Here is a 21659-nt window from a genome sequence, read left to right as displayed (position 1 = left end):
AAGGAAAGTCCGTCTGACGAAATGAACGTGAGATGCGCTTTAACTAAATAGTTCTCGATTCAAAACTATATGTACTGATTCTGGTAAATATCTTATTATATTTACCTTTCAAGCGTCATACCGATTGTAAATGTCGATTCATGTTAAAATTTATAGAATGAACATTATAAATGACATGATTTAAATTAATTGTTCCTTATATGTTTCCAAAGACAAAAGTCTACTTGCTTATTCGAAATTTATTTAAATTTAATTTTATTAAAATATAAAAAAAGAGACAGTGCATTTTCGAGATTATACATTATATGTATAAACTTAGAGAAAATAACGTTATGGATTAAATTTGATCATTGTACTCTTTTGTTTGCGGTCAAAATTACTTCAAGATAATATTTCATGAAGATAAGCACATAATATACGGAGTACGCAAGACATGTACGAAGTACGTAGGACATATATGTATACTGGGAGCAAGTTTTCCGCTGCAAAACGACTGAAAAGATACTCCAACGTAACATCCCTAGGGCAACGCGTTATCATTCACCATATACAAAGAAAATATGCCTGAATGAGAACTCGTACACTGCTATCGACATAAACCGCAAATATGCGAGCAAGACAAATAATCTTTTTAAGAAATCTCTCTAAGAAAATCGATTATCCGTTTAACAGTGAATTTTGCACATGTCGATGCGCTCCATTTACCATACCAGCGTTTGCCGTACCTTTTCGACTCTACTTGGATTCTTGGCTTTGATATTTATTCCTTTTCACTGCATTCAACTTCAGTGATAAACTGACTATGCGTTTCTCCTGGTCATTTATGACTTCAATATATAAGCATCTTGTTAAAAAGTTTTATTCCGAAAAGATATTTAAATCCGATTTTATTTCCTGATAAAATACATTGCAGTAGTATCTTTTATGCAAATTCGAAAACCAAGTTGCACTATGTCATGTACAAATCTATCGATGAAAAACATTCGCTATAGACAAATGTGACATTAAAAACAATTTACCAGCGTGGGAAGTAATTAAATAAAATAATGTTGAAAGCTTACACATCGTATAAAATTAAATCCGTAATTGCGCTACAACGAGAACATATTTGCAATTAAATGCGGTTTAATGACAATTATATGTTCATAGTAAATCTAATTGCCAAAATGATTGTGCTAGTGCCAATCAAACTTAACGAGGGTTGTTATCGCGTCGTCCCAGCAAATGTGCCTGCCTGACCTTAATACCCCGTGCAAAGCGCTATTCGTGCCTACGACAGCTCACGCACTATTACACAGATTTCTATCAATTACGATAGCTAGTTGTCGCCTGTGTATACATACAGTCACAATACCTTCCGATGAATTTATCCGTTAGACGATTTATCTTCGATATCGCTCATTAATTTTGTCATTTCTCACTGTCCCGCGCGTGTATCTCTGCGCGTAATACTGCTCGTCTAACGCGTTATGTTTAATCTCCAATTCGCGCCCGGACATCGAGGAAATGTGAAGCGTGCGTGTGCATGATGAAAGAGTCGCTTCCAAAGTTCTGCGCATGATTTGCAATCAAATCGCTTGAACGCTCCGATAAACGGACTGGATTCACGGTACATTTAACTGCCAAATGTAATATGCGGCAAACAGATTTTGCGAATGCACGAAACACACCGCGTGTGGCGCAAGTCATGCCCACGCATGGGAGGAAGTTCCGCTGAAAAGGGGGTAGGTAATCTTTTAGGCCGCCGCCGGGAAGACTCGTGAGGGAAGAAACGTACCGTACATGTGAAGAAATATATCGCGGATACCGAGTTTTATGACATCGCCTATCTCTCCGTGGTTTTATACGGTAACATAGTGGCACGTTTTTAAAATTATGCGCAGTTTACGACGAGAAGCACGATACAATAGGCGGTATACGGCGTAAAAACAGTGCCGAGTACAGTTTTAACTGACACTGTCACGGTGCACGAAGAATTAATCACTCTCCTGTCTTATAAATAACGAGACGGGGGAAGGAATCGTAAACGTTCGAGTTAATCTCGCAAAGCAGCTATTTTACTGCGTCGCTTGTTGAACACAAAACTTACAATGAAAGTTGTTATGGAATAATGATCTAATCAGCACAGTGATTTTCTTGTAACGTTTACTTACAGCTGCATTATATCAATACATTATTAATGAGAAAGCCTCAGTAACCAATTGCAGTAGCTAGATACCGTAGCGTCTTCATCAAGTAATTAATATGCATGCGCATATACATGTTGTTGACATAACAGCGGGTCGGGAAAAGAACGGGTGCTAATTGAAGCATGAAGTTCACAAGTTGTGTCATATAAATGTCTAGATAATATACGGGGAGCAAAACAACATTATGTTTTCGAACCATAGTTTCAAAATTACAACGTGTTATTATTCGATCGAAACTATAAAGTTTCTGTGACAAATAACGGCCTCGCCATATTGGATGCATTATTGAAACAAATTATGTAAATTAATGAAGGAATGTTAACGAGTCGATTAACAACAACACGAGTGACCCCGAACACGAGACAAATATTTTCCATCCTAATATATTCAATCATCACAAACCACGTTTTGAAATCAATCATGACATCGATTGACAAAATGTAGAAATTTTAAATCAGAAGCCATTTTATGCGCTTTCAAAAATGGTTAAATAAAATTACAAAAAATAGATTGAACTTACAATTATCCCAAGATACGAAGCTACTTGACAATCTCTCTATTATAAAAAAATTCTCAAAGTGAATCCGTCACATAAGGACAAATAAAAAGAAAGAAAAAAGAAGGACTGAAACAAAAAATGGCGTTTAAATTTAGAACAGTAAAATTCAAGAAGCATTTAAAAAGGAGCGTTGAACAAGGTAGTGATTACATACTAAAAACAGAAAAGAAGAAATCATTAACAATAATGACCGCTTGATAAGGTTAACGAAGCAAGTTTTTATGAACGAATGAGAACGAAATTTATAATATGAACACTTGTTAGTAACATCTTTAATGAACTAAATTCTATAAAATTAAATTATTTTATCGATGAAATATATTCTATTCTAAATAACATTTTACTGTCTTTACGATAAAAATCCAAATTCTACGTTGCAGATATAATTGTTTCTAGAATAAATATAAAGTTTCACGAAATTCTCGCAACATAAATGTTTCAGAATTCTTCCAAGAATCGTCTTGTAAAAATTTAAACTGTATTTATATATCCCATATCTACATATCTGCATATATTTTTATCACAAATTTTTACGCCGTAAATCGATGCAAAAACATAGCAGTGCAAAGTGGCAAATAACTCAACAAAGAATCGAGAGAACGAGAAGAACGTTTTTAGTTTCACGTAAACCTTTTAATTCCATTGCTGAAACTTCTTTTGGGCAGGGCGAGAGGTTCTGACGGTGAAATGGACGTGCTGAAAGAGACACGTTCGTTTTTCCTCGCGCGGAAGTGCGCTGACTGTTTTCATCGCGTTAAAACAGCGCCACGAAGCAACGGAGAAACGTTTTCGCGCTTTATTACCGCTGGTGTTGCATGAAGCGCTGAGTACGCTCTCAAGGAGTACGTATACATATAGCCCGTACACTTGGATCGAAACGATGTATGTCTCGTAAAGCGCATTTTCTACTGAATTCTCAACTACCTTCTTCTCTTCGCGAGTTATAATCCTCTGTCGCGTTGGCTTGAAAAGAGCGTGCTTTGAACCACTCGTGCGAGGTAGACGAATTCTCCTCCTTTACACAGTGGTATTCTTTAGCAACTTCAAACTTGCTGATTGACAAACAAGCCGACACATGGACTAAATTCCCTCTCCTTTTCTTTCTGTCTCATATTTATCTTAACAAAATAAAAGATATTTTTTTATATGGATGAAAGAATCTACGAAATAAAAAAAATATCGGAAAATAATTAAAATTTTATCTTGGATATATTTAATGTCATTAGGAATAGTTATGAAGAAAATGCATTTGTTTTCGTAAATATACTCGTAGGCAGTTCGCCGTTACCCCTGCGCTAGAATCGATCTGCCACCGTGTGATTTAATTCTACGCCAATAATCCAAATTGAGAAGCTTCATACGCTCGCGATATCTTAACTTACTAATGGCGCGTCGTACACCGGATTCCTGGTGCATGGAACGTTTATGGCGATCGTGCCAGGAATGTAACATATGCCTCGCGAACAACATATTCTCCGAGATAGGTAGGGCGAATAAAAACCGGAAAGGTATACCGAGAGCCACTGAGTTTGCCCAGCCACTCGATCGAAATACTTAAGGAAAGATAGCTGCAACCTGCAACCGGGATTCCGATATAACGCTGACGTTTCTCTACGAAGATTAATGTTCAAATTGAAAACGTTTCTTGAATTCCAAGTGAATCCGCCCTTAATCGCTTGCTGCAAAATAATCGGAGTACGTTGACTCTCTCGCTCGATAGTAAACACAGTGAGAGGAAGATCCGATACGATTTCCCCCGAAGTCGAAGACTCATTTACTCTCCCTGTTACGATGTCTTCGCGTGCGTAGATGTACGTAAGCGTATTTATCGTGTGTATTAGCGAGATTGCTATTTGTTTGCTTCTGTCATTTCAACAGATATTTTATTTGCTAAGAAATTCTACGTTTAAGACTAAAAATATTTCTGACAAATAAATGCTTTTTAAACTTGTAAAAATGTTCTTGAAATATTTCTCAGTAGTATTTTAGTGTAGCACGTGCGCACCCAACATTTTTCAGACTTAGTTAATCATGTTTTGCCGAAAGACCTCTTCAGTGATCTCCTCCGAATGCTTTCCGACGGAGTTGACACACGCCTTACTGGATTCGAGTTTTAAAGCCTTTGGCACGAACATGCCGTGAAACGTCTCTTGCTGTGTGTTTTTATCGCCCGATCGTAAACGTAGTGCTCGTCGACACTCCGCGAGAACGCAGATGTGAATGTAGACGAGATTGGTGTGCCCCTATTGAGGCTTTTCGAGCCGCGATCCTCCAGCCGGGTCAGAAGGAAGAGGCATTCGTGGATTCAGTTGGGCGTGAATGGCGCGATATCGCGGCTTGGGCGCTCGCGAAAAATCGATTCGGTCTAGACACCGTCTTTGTGATACAGATTTCTGAATCGGCCATTGCCGCCGCTCGATTACGCGTAAAGAGCTTTATGGCTGTTCGTCCTTTTTCTGTGCGTAACATATCATCTTTGTGAGAAATCCACTATATTATAAGAAAAGCTTGGTTATTGTACTTCTACAATCAGTGCCGCAGTATAATTTTGATATATTTTTAATTGTGAAATATAAGAGAGACCATGTCATCTTTTAGAAACGTATTTATCAACGTTTAGTTAGAAAACATTATATAATATAGATTTTTTATTGAATATTACACAGAAAACACAACTTTGTATAGATAACAAATTTATGAACAATTCCTGTCCTGTATTTGCTCAACTGACGTTATCTAGATAGAAACTTATTAGCATCGTTGACTACTGTCGACGTCTCTGTGTCTGAACAGTATTCCCTTGATAGACACTATCGAATTAAGAATGTTGCCTTTGTGTATGCAACTTCGTGTCATGTTATATTCAGTAATAGCAGTTCTGTATACCAAACTTTTTCTACTACATAAAACTTTGGATATAGTCGAAAAAGTTGCTAACATTACGTACAATATTTTTCACGCGAAGTCTAAATAAAGTTTGAAATATTTCATAAATTATTGATTTTTCGATAAACTTACCTTAATACTTTTATACACACAATAAAAGATATTAATTTATGCAAAAAGGAACATTTATTTGTAAAAAAAATTTCATTACGCATAGTAAATGCATTATATCAGCAAAACGAGTAACATTATATAATAAAATATCATCCTGCTACCTGAGAGAGAAGTCGGCTGTCGACTTCTCAGATAACAAGATGTCATCTAAAGACGTCTTAATGGCGTGTTATTGACGTTAAATACGTCATTAAAACGTTATTAATACGTCATTTGACATCACTCTGTTATCTGGGTTGTTTCTATATCCTCTTTCCTCCCTCAGCCGTAAGCAAGATATTTCTTCTATAAATTGTATGAATCACTGTGTATCGCATACATGTATATTGTGAACGACGTTATGTATAAACAAGAAGAAACATCAGCATGTGAAATATGGATAGCTTAATGGTAAAAGCAATCGTCTGGCAAGGGAAAGATTCCGGTTTCGATTTCTGATCTAATCACCCGTAACGGAATACTATTAGTGTATAAAAATATATGGTAGAAAAACAGAAAAAGGAAAGAGATGAAATTTTCGGATTATTAATGAAACCTTTTATAAAGATGAGTGTTATGATTACAGCGGATTATAAAGTAGTCTCTCTGTGATTATAGTAATTGCCTTTTGTATAAAATAATTTTATGATGGACACAAAGAGAGATAGATAGATAAATAGAAAAAGAGAATAAATTTTCTCATAAATGTTTCAGAATTTATTACAAATTGTTACATTTGCCAATATTCTCTACCATAAATATTTCGAAAAGTCATAATCCAGTTAAATTCAGCTTTAATTTGATATTATCGTGACGAAGACCAAAATCCAAAGAGATCAACCAATATTTTAAAGAATAATAAATATAATTAGTTCAATCTAAATTATTCACAATGAATATATTTGATATACATTTTTACGAGTGCAGAGATATGTTATTCAAAAATTATTTCGACAAAAGGAGCTTTCTTTTTCTATTGAAAAAAGCGACTGTCTCAAGAGACGATAAAGATAACGCAATTTTTTCTCATACGAGTCAAATAATTTTTATGTCCTCGTATATTCGTATGCACCTCCGTCTTAGCGAGACGTGCACTCTTTGTTATTCAAGGAAGCTATTCGCACTATTCTGAGAGCTTGGCCGTACTTTTTCGTAAACATGCACCAACACGCGCTGCATAGCGCCTGGCAGGCGAAGTTTAACTTTATCCGTGGATTTATTCAGACAAGAATCTCTCATGGCAAAGGCAGCTGTAAATATTTGTTAAGAAAATTTTTACAAGGATAATAACATTATTATTTCGTATAAACATACAAGTGGTGTAATTGCAACTCGTTAAAACATATAATTCTGTTTAGCTTTTAAAGGTGTTGCGACTTCGTAACGTCTAAAATAAACGGAAAAAGTTAAAACACATTGCTGAAATTTTCTTTTCACGAATTCAAGTAACTCGTCGTTCGAGTTACGTAACGTAATATCGCAAATTCGATTTCAATTTCTTTCGTGACTTTTATGTTTCAGAAAGCTTCTTGCAGTCTGGCAGGCGAAAAACGGAATTACGGATGTGACGATACGATGACGCGAGATCCGCAACGACGGGTAGATTACCCGTACGCTGTAGATCGGCGGCGGATACCGAGGATGGTCCTTCAGATTCTGTTAATTCAGAATTTTATCACATTTAGAGCCGTTGCTCAGATAGCCGAATGCCCACCTCCGGAAATAATAACGGGCTGTCCTTGTTATAACTTTGAAGACGGTCTCTTTCTGGAATGCGCTGGCGCTACGGAAGAGACTCTAAGAACAACGCTACAAGGCGTGCTAAGTACTAGCGGTAAGAAGCTAAATGTTTAAGAGATAAGAGTCAAGAATTCTTGACAATATAATGGAGGAACAAAAAATATATGTATATAGTGCTTTTATATAAATTCTAAAATAACTGTCTGTGTGAAAGAATTTATATATTACATCATATTTACGATTAAGTATGCTTAGCGACATTCTTAAAAGTATCGGCTCTATCGATTGACTGCCCTATTAAACTTACTCGTCACAGCTCATTTAATGCCGAGTTACTATTACATGTGCGCTTTCTTATATTTCCACGTAGCTTCAACGTAAAGTTAAAGTTGACGTGGTTGAAGGAAACCATTTTCTTTAATGCGCCCCATAAAACTAATGAAACGTGCAATCAGCCAATGCTGCCAAATTCAAAGTTTATGTTATCGCGATTCAATAAAATTAATGGCCATGCCCTTTACGATCGTTTCAGGCGCGGGCACGATGGTACAGTCGTTGAGTGTTTACGAGCTCGACAAAAGCATCGAAGAACTGAAAGAGGGTGCCTTCCCTCCCGGCTCGCAAATCAGGCATCTTCAAATATCACATTCATCTTTGCGAGAAGTGAGCGAGGGCGCCTTCACGAATTTGAAAGATAGCCTGGAATCCCTGGCGCTGGTTTCCGGCCGTTTGCCCCACGTGCCTCAGAAATCATTGGCCGATCTACGAAAGCTGGCTGCCTTAGATCTCGAGACGAACTTGATACAGGACCTCTCGTCTTACTGTTTTTACGGCTTGAAGCTAATGAAGCTGACTCTGAAGGGGAATCAAATATCGAAAATTTCCGAATACGCGTTCGCGGGCCTCGAGGACAGTCTCAGCGATCTGGATCTAGCTGAAAACAAATTGAAGCTGTTCCCCATGGCTCCCTTGAGAAGACTCGAGAGCTTAGCTTCGCTCAGGCTGGCGTGGAACGAAATATCGGAGCTGCCCGACGACGGTTACAGCCTCCTCAGCTCCTTGCTGATCCTCGATCTGAGCAGCAACAATTTCGAGAAACTGGCCGAGGACTGTTTCAGACCCTGTCCCATTCTTCATACTCTATCTCTCTACTACAACTCCATTGAGAGCATTCACAAGGACGCCTTCGCGTCGCTGAAGGATCTAGAGTCGATCGATTTGAGCCACAACAAAATAGTCTTCCTCGACGTGGCGACATTCAAGGGGAACGAACGGCTGCGCACAATCGAGCTCAGTCATAACCATATTCACTACATCGGCGGCGTGTTCGCGCGACTGCCCGAACTGAGGGAACTTTATCTGGCGGAAAACAATATCCTGGAGATCCCGGGAGATGCGTTCGCCGGCAGCGTCAGCCTCGCGGTGGTGTATCTCCAGCAGAATGCCATCCGTAGAATCGACGCCAAGGGTCTCACGAGTCTCACGCAGCTGGCGCAATTGCATCTGAGTAACAACTACATCGAGAAGGTGCCGCGGGAATTCCTGGAGCATTGCGAGAACCTCTCGTCGCTCTCCCTGGACGGTAACAAGATCCGCGAGTTACAGCCGGGCACATTTCTTAAACTGCATCAATTGCGCGAGCTGCGGCTGCAGGATAATCATATAACGGAGGTGAAGCGTGGCGTCTTCACGCCGCTGCCGGCGCTTCTCGAGCTACATCTGCAAAACAACGCCATCACCTCCATGGAGACGGGCGCGCTTAGAACGCTGAATAGTCTCCAGCACGTTAATCTGCAGGGCAATCAGTTGACCATGCTCGGCGACGTCTTTCAGCTGTCCGCCTCAGAATCGTCTTCCGGCGGAAGCTCTTTGGTGTCTATTCAGCTGGACAGCAACGGCTTGGCCGTTCTGCACAATGACTCCCTGCGCGGCCAAGCGTCCGTCAGAATCATGTGGCTGGGTCACAACAAGCTTACACACCTGCAAGCTCCTCTCTTCAGGGATCTCCTTTTAGTGGAGCGCCTTTATCTGACGAACAATTCCATATCCAGGATCGAGGACGCCGCTTTTCAGCCGATGCAGGCTTTAAAATTTCTCGAGCTCAGCATGAATAAACTGAATCACGTAACGGCGAGGACATTCTCGGAACTGCACGAGCTCGAAGAGCTATATTTGCAAGATAACGGCTTGAGAAGACTCGATCCTTACGCGTTGACGGCTCTTAAGAAACTAAAGGTATTGGATCTGGCGAATAATTATCTTACCGTTTTACAAGACGGAATTTTTCAAGAAGATCTGCCAATTAAAACGTTGAATCTGAAGAACTGCTCGATAACTACGCTGGAAAAGGGTGCCTTTCGCGGACTCAGCAACTTGTTTGATCTCAACTTGAACGACAATCTTCTCACGGCGACGGCGCTGCTACGTCTGGACGTTTCCGGTCTTCGAATACTCGCGGTATCCGGCAACAATTTCAGTCAGATCACGGAACACTGTTTCAACGGGCTGCCGTCTCTGCAGGAGCTGTTCCTGGATGGCTCACAAATAAGTCAATTACCGGAAAACATTTTCGTGCTGAATCGAAATCTGGTGCGTCTACACTTGAACCATAATCAACTGCGTGCCCTGCCGCCGGGCATTTTCGACAGATTACTAACGCTGCGCGAGCTACACTTGGATCACAATCGATTTCAAGATATCCCGTACTCGGCGCTCGCGAGCGCCCTTAATCTCGAGATCCTCACGCTGTCGACCAACGAGATCCTCAACGTCGACGTGGCTAGTTTCGCCAGCTTGAAGCATCTGAGAGAGTTGGATCTGAGCCACAATAAGATCGAAACGATGTCCGGATTCGCGATGGCCAATCTGTCGCTCTTGATATCCGTGGATCTCAGCCATAATAATTTGAACGCTCTACCGGCGAACTTTTTCGCGCATTCGTCCTTACTGCGAAGAGTAGACTTGTCGGAAAATAAATTCCGACAGATACCCGCGGTGGCTCTCTCGGGTCAGAATCTTCCCGGTCTGGCCTGGCTAAATCTCACGCGAAATCCTCTAAACAGAATCCAGGATCTGCCATCGGAGGCGATGTATCCTATTCTCCAAGAGGTACATATATCCGGCACCAATCTGAGTATAGTAACCTCACAAGACTTCGAGGCCTTTCCGGCGCTGTTGCATCTTTATCTGGGTCAGAATCGCATCCTGCGAGTATCGCCGGGCGCGTTTCGCAGTCTCCCGAATTTGCTCACTCTTCACCTCGGCATGAACAGCTTGGAGATCTTGCCGAAGGAGAGACTCCAGGGCATGGAGCATTTACGGATACTCAATTTAACGCACAACCGTCTGAAAGAATTGGAGGAGTTCCCGGAGGATCTCAAGTCCCTTCAAATACTGGACCTGTCCTACAATCAGATCGGCATTGTTGGCAAAGTGACGTTCAAGAATTTAATTAGCCTGGTGGAGCTGCATCTTTATGGTAACTGGATAAACGCCATCTCTAGCGAGGCATTTAGACCCCTGAAGAAGTTACGTCTACTTGACTTGAGTAGGAATTACTTGGAGAATCTGCCGCTGAACGCTTTCCGGCCACTCGAAACGCAAATAAGAAGCCTGCGAGCTGAAGGTGAGCTACTTAAACACACCTAAGGTATATTTGTAATTAATTTCGCGCTCGCAAGCGCGTGCTCATTCTTTCTCGAGAAAAAACGACACGACTGCGAGTGAAAGAAAACGATATCCGAGAGTTTTCTCTCGTATATACGACGGGGCTATCGATCCGAATGAAGTTACTACTACTTGAAAATCAATCGCATCACCGGTCACGTTTCGCCATATCTTGAATCAATATTCAACACTGAAACAATCAAACAAGTTCTCATAACTCATTTTCTTCAACGAAATCCTGCACGAACTTGGATTTCTCATACCGTCTTGATATTTCTCAAAAGCTTGTTCAAAATATATCGCTGATTATATAAAAGTCTTTTTTTATCAAATGTACAAAAAGAGATGGCACATATTACTATATATACGACAATAAAATATCATCTCGTTAATCGGTTTATTCATGAATCACGCAGATATGTTTTATGCTAATTGGAAAGTATTAAACTGGAATCATAAAATTTAATTATTGTTAATGCATGAGGTTTGTAATTAATTTTAGTCAGTTACGATGCGTGGCAGAATAAATGAGATTTATATTTATTATAATACTTATACATTTATTATATACCTACATTTTTATTTAATTAAGCATTTGAATTAAATTTCCAATAAATAACTGTGGAGAATGAATAGAGTCTCATTGTAGTTAAAAGCAGTTGCAACATGTACAAAATATTTAAGAATCTTTTTTTGTGTCAAACTTATATAACTTACAAATATATTCTTGTGCTAACTGGATAAATTAATCTATAATCTATAATCAATAATTGAATGTGTGATTTGAATGTACGTTATTCAATATACATATAACAAAATCTAGCATTTTATATTCAAATACATACTCGATATTGGGAAATCATCATATTTTTATTATGCTATAAATTATCATATTATGTTTATTAACACATTATTGACCGAAGATGTATCAGGTCGTCTTTTATTGTCCGAACATTTTGACCGGTGACGAATTCACTGTTTAGAGAGAGTTTAAATTATCGTGCAAATTTGAGCTTAAAATTGTTAAAACTTAATTTTATGTTAAGCTCTTCTTAATCTGTCGTTAGAGCTTAAAATTGATAAAGTTTTCATTATATTAAAGGATCGGTGAGTTTATTTTTTACTCTTTGTCGTGACTTGTTTTTTTTTTACATTGTACATGTAATTTTGTTCCCGTTAAATTGACTTATATGAAAAATAGTCGACCACAGGTATACATGTTTCTACATGAAACTCCCAGTCAATGTATTAATTAACAAGTTGTATCAACTCGCTATCGATGTTTTTCGAAATATCTAGTTTGGTTTTTAAATCAATTTTTGATGAGTAGAACGTCGCGAACAATAGCAAATTTTGCTCTGGTCTCATTGGCAGAAAACCCATTGCATTGCGGCTGCGAATCGCAAGAATTGTGGGAATGGTTGAGAGACCATCAGAAATTGGTGAGCGGGGTCGGCGGTGGTCGTAGCCGCGGAAGAAATGGTGTCGGAGTCGGTGACGTCGAGGGCGGTTTGTTAAGATGCGAGCAGCCACCCGAGCTCCGGGGTCTCGTCTTCCTCGATCTTGACCCCCACGCCTTCTGTTCCGCTCCGCTGGTCCTGAAACTCGCAATTCAAGACATTCAGCCATTCTCCGTTCTGGTATCGTGGCAGAGCAGGAACCATTCCGGCCTCCACGGATACCAAGTGGCATATCATGCCTTGGACAACGTCGACGAGGTAAAAGTTTTTATTATTGTGCGAGGAAAATCGTAACTTTACGCTACGTTGAATAAAGTGAACGGGAAGGAAGCATCAAATTAAAAAGAAGAACTGCGCTGTCTATATATAATTTATAAGTGAGAATATCTCTTTGTTAAACTACATATTTTTAGATAAAATTGCTTTTATTATTATATTATTATTATTTTTGATGTACATAATGTAATTTTAGTAAAATTATTGATTCCTGTAGCTATTTGCAAAATTCATAATTTTTCTCCAGTTATCCAGTTATTATATTTCCTTACAGAATATGGCACAATATTAAAAGTAATATACTAAAGTTTCACGCGTGGTTTATTATATAGACAAATGTACTGGTCATTTCTTATTTACTCGGCGCGAAAGTAAGAGGCCCGCACATGTTGACGGCGAAACGTTTCCGCCGGGGTTACAGGTTCGAGGTAAGCTGCTGGATCCGAAGGCACGTTCGGTAAGATTGACGAAGTTGGCATCTGACACGCGCTACCTGATCTGCGTACTTGGCTTGGGCAGCTGGGGCACCCCGATCCCGGAGGACATCGGCTCCTGGCAGTGGAACGCCTCGACCGATGACGTGATCGAGGGTTCCTCGTTGCCCGTGATGGTAAACTCGCCTACGAGCCGGTGCACCGAGGTCAGAACTTTGGACGCGCCCGACTCGATAGTGGGCGACGGCACGATGAGCGACAGGGGCAGCTTGGCGAATATCCTCACGAGACGGCTGGGCCTGATCGTGGGTAGCTGCATGGGCTTCGTGGTCTTCGTGGTGCTGATCTCCGTTCTCGGTTATATGAAAATGAAGAAGCAGCGGGCGACGATCAAGCGGGATCAGCCGTTGTCCTCGAATCCGCCGGAGTACATGTCCTACAGGCACTTCTCGTTGCAGAGCGGCGACAGGGCGGAGAACGCCTGTCCGAGTTTCATCAGTAACATCGGTCCCCCGCCCCTCAGCTCGTAGCAGAAGGCGAAGGAGTCTCGTAAAGAGACCGCTCAACACGACATCGAGATGAAAACCGTGTCACCCAGCATCTTCAGCTAATAATCGCGCGGCACGAGAGGACGACGACGCGTCGTGTCAATGACACTTCCGGTGTCGTCGGATAAAGTGACGAAAAACGGGACAGCCGCAGGTAGTACCGGATCTTCGAACTTTTAATGCGCGTTTCAAATAAATCAAATTAGAAACCGTCGAACATGTCGATCACAAAGTGGAACGATGATCTGTGATGATCGTGATTTTATTCCGGCTGTTACGAGTTAACATAATTTATTTTACTCCGCGAGCATAATCCACAAACGCTATTCGATTTAGCAAATAATCAAAACAGCACGGCAATTGGTAAAATTTTTTAATCAACAACAGCACTTCGACATAGAACAATTTTTTGTACTATATATCGTCGAACGTGACCGCGACGTCAATATTTTCGCGATTAAGCTTCGCCTTGTGCACCGAAGGAAAGAATTCGACGTAGCAAAGTGCCAAAAATACGTGTTTCCACGCCACAATACAAGCCTTCTCACCCCCGCCGATCGCTTGAGTGTAAACGCGCGACTTCCGCTGTGAGAAGAAAAGAACGTCCTCGAGTGACTTAATCTCATTATCACCCATTAAGCATTGTCAATATGCGCGACTTCGGTACGTCACACGACATTCGAAACTCGTTCCGAAAGACTGGGAAACATTCTCGCGTGAAATCTAAGGAAATACCTGCCTGCGAGAAAATCAAACGTACGCGATAAAATTAGCATTTCGACAGAAGATTTTACCGGAGCGGATTACTCTTTAACGATTGTTCTTCTTTTTTACGATGTACACCATGGGGAAAAAACCGCCGGCTGTTATCGGCGATTTATTTCCCCGCTGCTTTTACGAAACGAGCAACCGAGCACAACGACGTATCGACCCTCTCTCACCTTCGATACCCTCTCGAAACTTCGAATCTCTCGTACGAAGACTGATTTTTTACGCCGTTTGAAATTTCCTTCACAATTCCGAGACTCCTTCGCGTATCACGCACTTGACGCGACACCTTTTTGTAAATATGTAACGTGAAACATCGCGGCATAACGATGTTTATGCAGATGTGTATCCGTGAAATTCGTCTTTATAGTGCTGCGCAAGCAATATTACACTTATTCGTATTGATAGTCTCTAATGATCAGCACTAACGTAATTAAGAAGAAACGCGATCCACGATGAGAGACGTCGCGTCCTTAAGACATCGCAATAGGGAAGATTTTACGAACGGTCGGTGATCTAGCCTCCTCAATTTTGATAATATCACGTTACGAGGCGGACATACACACATCTCGTGACATTCGGACGAACACATTCGAACTCTTGAATTGTGAAAGACTAAATGTGATTCCTGCCAAGAAAAAAGAAGAAGAATTAATCGATTCCAAGTTGCCAAATGTTAACTGTGTATCAAATATCGTGCAAAAAAAATCGGTTTATTGTATATAGATAGAGGATATGTATACACATAGCATTCTTTATTATAGCCTAGGCTTTCGGTTAATAAAAGTACCCCACAAAGCTGTAAATTGATTATTTCAATCATTCGTGTAACTTCCTCAATCCTTATTAACCAACCGATTAACAACACTTAATTTTTATTTTAGTGTCTTGATTTCCGCGGAACAATCAACCCATGCCGAATGCAAATTCTCAAAAGGAGCATAGCAGCCATAATAACAAAAAATAGAAGGCTTAATCGGCATTTATGGATTTTACAATAATAATCTGTAAGTTTATACAAATCGATTTCATCATAGCGCGATTATTTATTAGCTTTGCGTCATGGTTGCGCGTGAAACATCTCTCGTTTATGATTCAGCCGCCATTCTGGCCAAATGGAATTTCCTAGCGTATCTCCGGCGATCCGTTAAGTCATCTCGCACGACTAATTAATTAATTATAATGGCAGCTTAGACCGGACAGCTTAGAACGCGTCTGTGGCTCGCATTGATTTCGTAATTAACCCGGGTGTATCCCTGAGCGTCAATCAGTTCCGATCTGATACGATCGAAGGAGAAGCTATAGCTTACAAGGAGATACGCCTTCTAATAATACATGCCTCAATGCAAGTCCGTTTTATGGCTGCACATCTGCATAGTATCGCAGATGACTTGGTATCGTTTGGTCCCATGTGGCAGGTAAGTGAATACCCGTGTCGCGAACGCATACACTTGGCTGTGTTTCTTGATAAAAAAATTTTAAAGATTATCGAGATTTGTCGTTTATATTTTATTATTTATATAAACGTGTGGACACGTTTTACAATATTTTCCCATCTACTGCTAATTTACCCGCAACTTCTTGCACATGATAGCTTTTAATTACATACAATATATCAATATTTCTTCATTTTCGCGAGTATTATACATTCCACGTTTTCCTATACGTATAAAATAGAGCAATAGAATATAATATTTTTTTACACAGTAAATATACATATATATATAAATTTTTACTGAAATAACGTAAAAAAAGCGCGTAATTCTTGTATTATAAGTATTCGATAATTTCGAATAGAATTACAAAGGATATATTTGAAAAGTACTAGAAACTGCAAAGATCTCGAGAGATTAATTAAGTATAACTGTATCGGAAGTGCTATAATGTCGACAACGTCGACGTCCCTTGAGAGGGAATGAAAGTAGCAGTTTGAAATAAGATCGCTACTGAGTAAATTTAATGAGAATATACAGCAAGAAGAAATGCGACAAGAAAGGGCAGGGTGATACATCGGGAGATGCAGAGAGGCACACTGAGCAATTATGAGCGCTAATTAATTCCACCGGTTTCGTCTAACCGTCGCGTGTCGTTAATTTACTTGGTATAATATAACGGTCGTAAATGGTATGTCGCGATCTCGTCCGGAGTTTCTGCTTATTTTATAATCATATTTCGCGATCTCATCAACGTAGTCCAGTTTTACATTTTTACATTTTTACATTTTTGTGCCGGTATAAAGTTTACTTGCGCTATTCTATGAAAGTAATATTCAAACTAGAGCCAGATCTTTGCAATGACGAAACTTTCTTTATCTTTCTTTCTTTCTCTCCGTCTCACTCTTTAGCGGAAAGTATATAAGACAGCATCTAGTATAATTAACAAAGACCATGCATGATGAAGTTCTTCTTTTGGAAAAGAACGAAAGAAGACAACGCGGTAACGAACATAATTAACGGAGACTAAACAAAGACACATGTTAATATGAAGAGCAGATTATTTTTATAATTATTTATTATGCTGGTTCACGTTTAACCGAAGATACATTAATCATTCTTTCATGTCATTATTCATTTGCTTCTCACTGATCATCTCGCGGCGGCTTTACGTTATGTATCAATTATACAGAATATTTGACCGTAAACGTGATTTTACCATAAATCGAACAAGTAATTTCACGTCTATCAACAAAATAGTTACTTTCTTGCTATTTTATGAGGAACCGAGGAGATAAATAGCATATGTTGCGACGCGATTTATAATTTCAAAATAAAACATGAAGAAGGAATAGCGGCGAACGTATAATAAAGCGGACAGCGCGATTTGTTAAAAGGCAACTGATATTATTCTAGATAAACACCGACAGCTATATTTCCCAAGTGCTAAAAAATGACACTTAAACGAGCCATTATAAAACATCCACCGTACGTAATAAGCCATGTTTCACTAAAACCCGCTTTTCTCCTCTTTCGTACGTCCGACCTTGCATGAGGTACTCGCTCGCGAGTACTTTATTTGCAACGCATAATATCTTTTAGTCCTCCCACACGAGCGCTCGCTCAATGAAAACCGCACGAGATATACACACACACACATTTCGTCGTTTAACTGCATAATTTAATTATTCAGAGCGGTGTCTTATAAGCGTCCGCTTAAAAGAGGCGGAAATACAGGCGAAAATAGAGAGGCAAAAATGAAAAAGCGCCCGACGACTCGAAATCTTTCGGAATAGTTGGCGCAGCTACGTGTCGGAATAGACGGATAATGCCGAAGCCTGAAACAAACACACCACACCGAAAATATCTGACTTGTTAATGAACCAAAACGTCAGTTTGCAACGCGGCGGCGGTGTTTTGCTCTCAAGCCATACCTCCCCCGCATGACAAACAGCCGCGGTTCGAGGGTTCTTCTATCCGAACGGAGCAACAACTTCGAACGGAGCACATATTGTTAATCTTTCGCGCTGTGCACAGCGACCAACGGCGTTGCAGTTTCCAAGTGCAACTATTAATAAGGCGCGCTACGCGCCGTCGGACCGTAAACTAGACCCGCTGGTAGCACCGCTGGTAGGATGGCACGGATCCGGTACGAACATCCATGACGCGCGTGGGGGAGACCAGCGTACCATCTCGCGTTGCACCGGCAAAACTTGGCGCAATTGTATTAGGAGCCTCGGTGTCTATACATCCGCTGTACCACCGTTCGCGTTGCACGTTCCATTGTACACGTACACGCGGATAATACGCTCGAGCAAGGCGGCTCCCTTGTAACGGGAAGACGCAATTGCGGGGCCGACAAATTATGCATGCGATGAAAATCCCGTGTTTTCGCCCACCCTCGCCCTCGATCGTGTTCCCGCCGCTATACGCTACTTTTCGCCTGGCACAATACACCCCGGCGGATGCGCTCCGCGATGATGACTCTCGTCGCGACGATTGACGGCTGAATGGGAGCGGACACGTGATAGCAGCGCATTACGTGAAAGGCGCTTGAGCATCGCGTTTCGTCTGAAGCGCGCCAGTGTGTTCTTCCGGATCCCGATAATCCCGGTGAGGGTTGAATTATAAACTCCGAGAGAACATCGTGACGTTCTATCGGATCTAAAATTAAATATATGTAGTCACGCAGAGACGTGTATACCCATTATTTTCTTTTACGGGGGCAAAAAAATGATAGATATCGCACAATGAGAGATAGCGTTTATATAACGGTATACAATAGTCGATACTGTATAGCTTCGTATAAAACTGCCATTTCGGGCCGTGACGTAAAACATTTATCAAGTAAACCAATTCACTACGACGTGTAAGTGTACGCCATTCCGCGCGCGCGTTCTGCACGGATATCTAGAGGAGAGAAATAACTATCTATGGGCGCGCGCAGTCTGCTCGCGACAGCCTACAGCGCGAGGTGCTATATTTATTGAGATAAACGCGACGGATTGTACAGGTTCATAGCGCAGCATTATCGCCGGATTAGTGTACGTCTGGCGGCGTCAAAAATCGATATCGATTGGGACGGCCGACCAATAATATCGTTTTGAATTCATCACGTACGGCAACGACATTAATTGCGCCGAGAATAGCTCCCGTATTGTGTCGGGCGCGAAGAACGTTACGATGCCTCTGCTAAAATTTTATATTCCACTCCGTTGCCGGTATTCGAACTCTCCCTGCAATTAAGATATCCAATTTTTTTCAATAACAATTACTATTACAGTTATATAATTGCAATTGTTGTAAATGTTAACTGTTTAATTTAATTTATTAACTTAAATATTGATTTTTATTGACAATATTAATTTATTTTATGCCAACTTATTTTGCAAAATAACGCTGAACGTATCAATTGAAAACACCGTTTCTTAAAAGGCGAAGAAAGAGCGTTCACAAAAATGTACGTGACAACGATATACATTACGTGCATAATGGGACAAACTTTTGGCGCACGTAATGTAATTAAAGAAAGAGTTTTCGCATGTGCATAATATATACTTGTCGGTTAACCGCCTTGCGTGCATTCCGAGAGAAGCTGCGCGACCGCAGCTATACATATAAATTAATTAATAAGATATCCTGTTCCGTTTTTTTTTCCTTCCGTGCAATACACGTCCCGTCCATTGCGCGGAAAGAAGATATCCCAGATGCAGTTTAATTACCGCAACGTATACTTATACACTTTGTTGCTTAATTTTCTGCGCTTACGACTAAACTCCACGCAATTCAAATGGCTGGAAATTACATTCTTGGGATATTTTCCACCGAGTGTAAATTGAAATATTCGAAATTTCTGTCTCTCGTTAACAGAGCGGCATGTTCTTCGCGCATCTTAAATCTACGTTGTTGTCAAAATGAAAAAAAATCTTAACAATTATTACAGATACATCAATTATGAGAATAATTTATTTTAGATCAAATTAATGTACTGTCCATTAAATTCAAACTTCCTTATATTTTGAACATCCTGCGTAAAATTCCGAAAAATTAATACAATTTGTAGATTATTGTCAAAATTGTCAGAATTTTTTTAATATTCTAGAAAAAGTAACATGTGCATGTAATATTTGCATGAATATTGCGAAAAATTTTCTTATGAATGTAATATGCATAGAAAGTATCCAAGAGATATGCAACGGACAACATTTAGAAGTAATTAGAGAAGTGTAAAGAAAGGTTTCACGGTACTTAGCACAAATTTTCTTTTACAGAATTTAAGTAAAAACTTCTTGAATAATTCATAATTTATGCATTCGTAATATATTATATCTATATAGCAAAATCAATATAATTTACACTTTATTAATATGCGAGGGAACATCCAAAAGTTTCCGGAATTATTTTTTAAAAAATATTGAAAGTGTACTTACAGGTCTGAAACTTTTTTTTTCTCACACTTCAAGAAACACTATCTAAATTCTTCTACCGGAATGCCGTTAAGGGCTGCCAGCGATTCTCGTTGAACCTCGTCAATGTTAGCAAAACACCTCCCTTTAAGTTGCTGCTTCATTCGTGCGAATAAAAAGAAAGTCACAGGTCGGGTAAATAGGGCGGGACACAGTTACTATTTTATTTTTAGCTAAAACTGCTAAACGCTCAAGGCCGTGTGGACCGGAGCATTGTCGTGATGCAGGAACCAATCACCACTCCTCCACTTTTCCACTTTTCTTCCACTCTTCCTCGCCCCTTGTGATTTCTTTTTATTCCCACGAATGAAACGGTAACTTAAAGAGAGGCGTTTTGCTGACATTAACGAGGTTCAACGAGAATCACTAGTAGCCCTTAACAGCATTTCGGAAAAAGAATTTAGACAGTGTTTTCTGAAGTGGAGAAACACTGGAATTGTTGCATTAAGTCACACAGGGAGTACTTCGAAGGGGATTAAAGTTTCAGAGCTGTAAGTACACTTTAAATATTGTTTAAAAAATATTTCCGGAAACTTCTGGATACCCCCTCTTATACATTCAACAAAATATTTGAACTTACTCCAAAATAGCTAATATGATAAGAAAATTGTAATAAATAAAATAATGAATATGAACATATTAGAAATTACTAGTGTTGGAATTAACATTGTTAAATGTTATGCTTAAGTGCAAAAGTCTCATATTACAAACGTTATGGTAGAATAATATCCGTGACTTTGTTACTGTAATTCATGAGAGAAAGTTTAAAAAAGACCAACGAAAATACTTCAGACACCAGTTTCTATATTTGTACAACATGTAAAACGTCCATAACTTGACACACAAGTTTTGCGTTTACTCTTCAGCACGAGATTCCGCTTCGTGTAGCGTATAAAGATTTCAGATACCACTCTCCGTTGGAAAACCCCGCTTCGATATCGATCGGCAATACACTTTCCTGTCGGATTGCATTTTCTCGCCGGTACCTCTCTCACGTCGGGAAATCACTGCGCCGGCGACTCTGGAAAAGGAATGATCGAGAATGCTTTAAATGCCCAGCGCATGTCGTAATCTGATTTGG

The 21659-nt window shown here is 40.0% G+C and overlaps 1 protein-coding gene across 3 annotated transcripts in view; it reads left to right on the top strand.

Annotated features, from left to right (window-relative positions):
• The window catches only part of LOC139808515 (uncharacterized), a 102404-nt gene extending 86919 nt beyond the window's left edge, over positions 1 to 15485 (top strand). For all 3 annotated transcript variants that reach the window (XM_071770571.1, XM_071770570.1, XM_071770572.1), the window contains 4 exons: positions 7309 to 7621; positions 8060 to 11152; positions 12568 to 12911; positions 13351 to 15485. In XM_071770571.1, the coding sequence (XP_071626672.1) occupies positions 7363 to 7621; positions 8060 to 11152; positions 12568 to 12911; positions 13351 to 13893 (4239 nt within the window). In that variant the 5' untranslated portion in view covers positions 7309 to 7362 and the 3' untranslated portion in view covers positions 13894 to 15485. The remainder of the gene's footprint in view (positions 1 to 7308; positions 7622 to 8059; positions 11153 to 12567; positions 12912 to 13350) is intronic.
• Positions 15486 to 21659: the final 6174 nt, after the last annotated feature.

The sequence above is a fragment of the Temnothorax longispinosus genome, chromosome 2, assembly GCF_030848805.1.
Source record: "Temnothorax longispinosus isolate EJ_2023e chromosome 2, Tlon_JGU_v1, whole genome shotgun sequence".
NCBI classification, from domain to species: domain Eukaryota; kingdom Metazoa; phylum Arthropoda; class Insecta; order Hymenoptera; family Formicidae; genus Temnothorax; species Temnothorax longispinosus.
The sequence above is the reverse complement of the archived record's forward strand: the minus strand, read 5'-3'. Positions and strand labels throughout refer to the sequence as shown.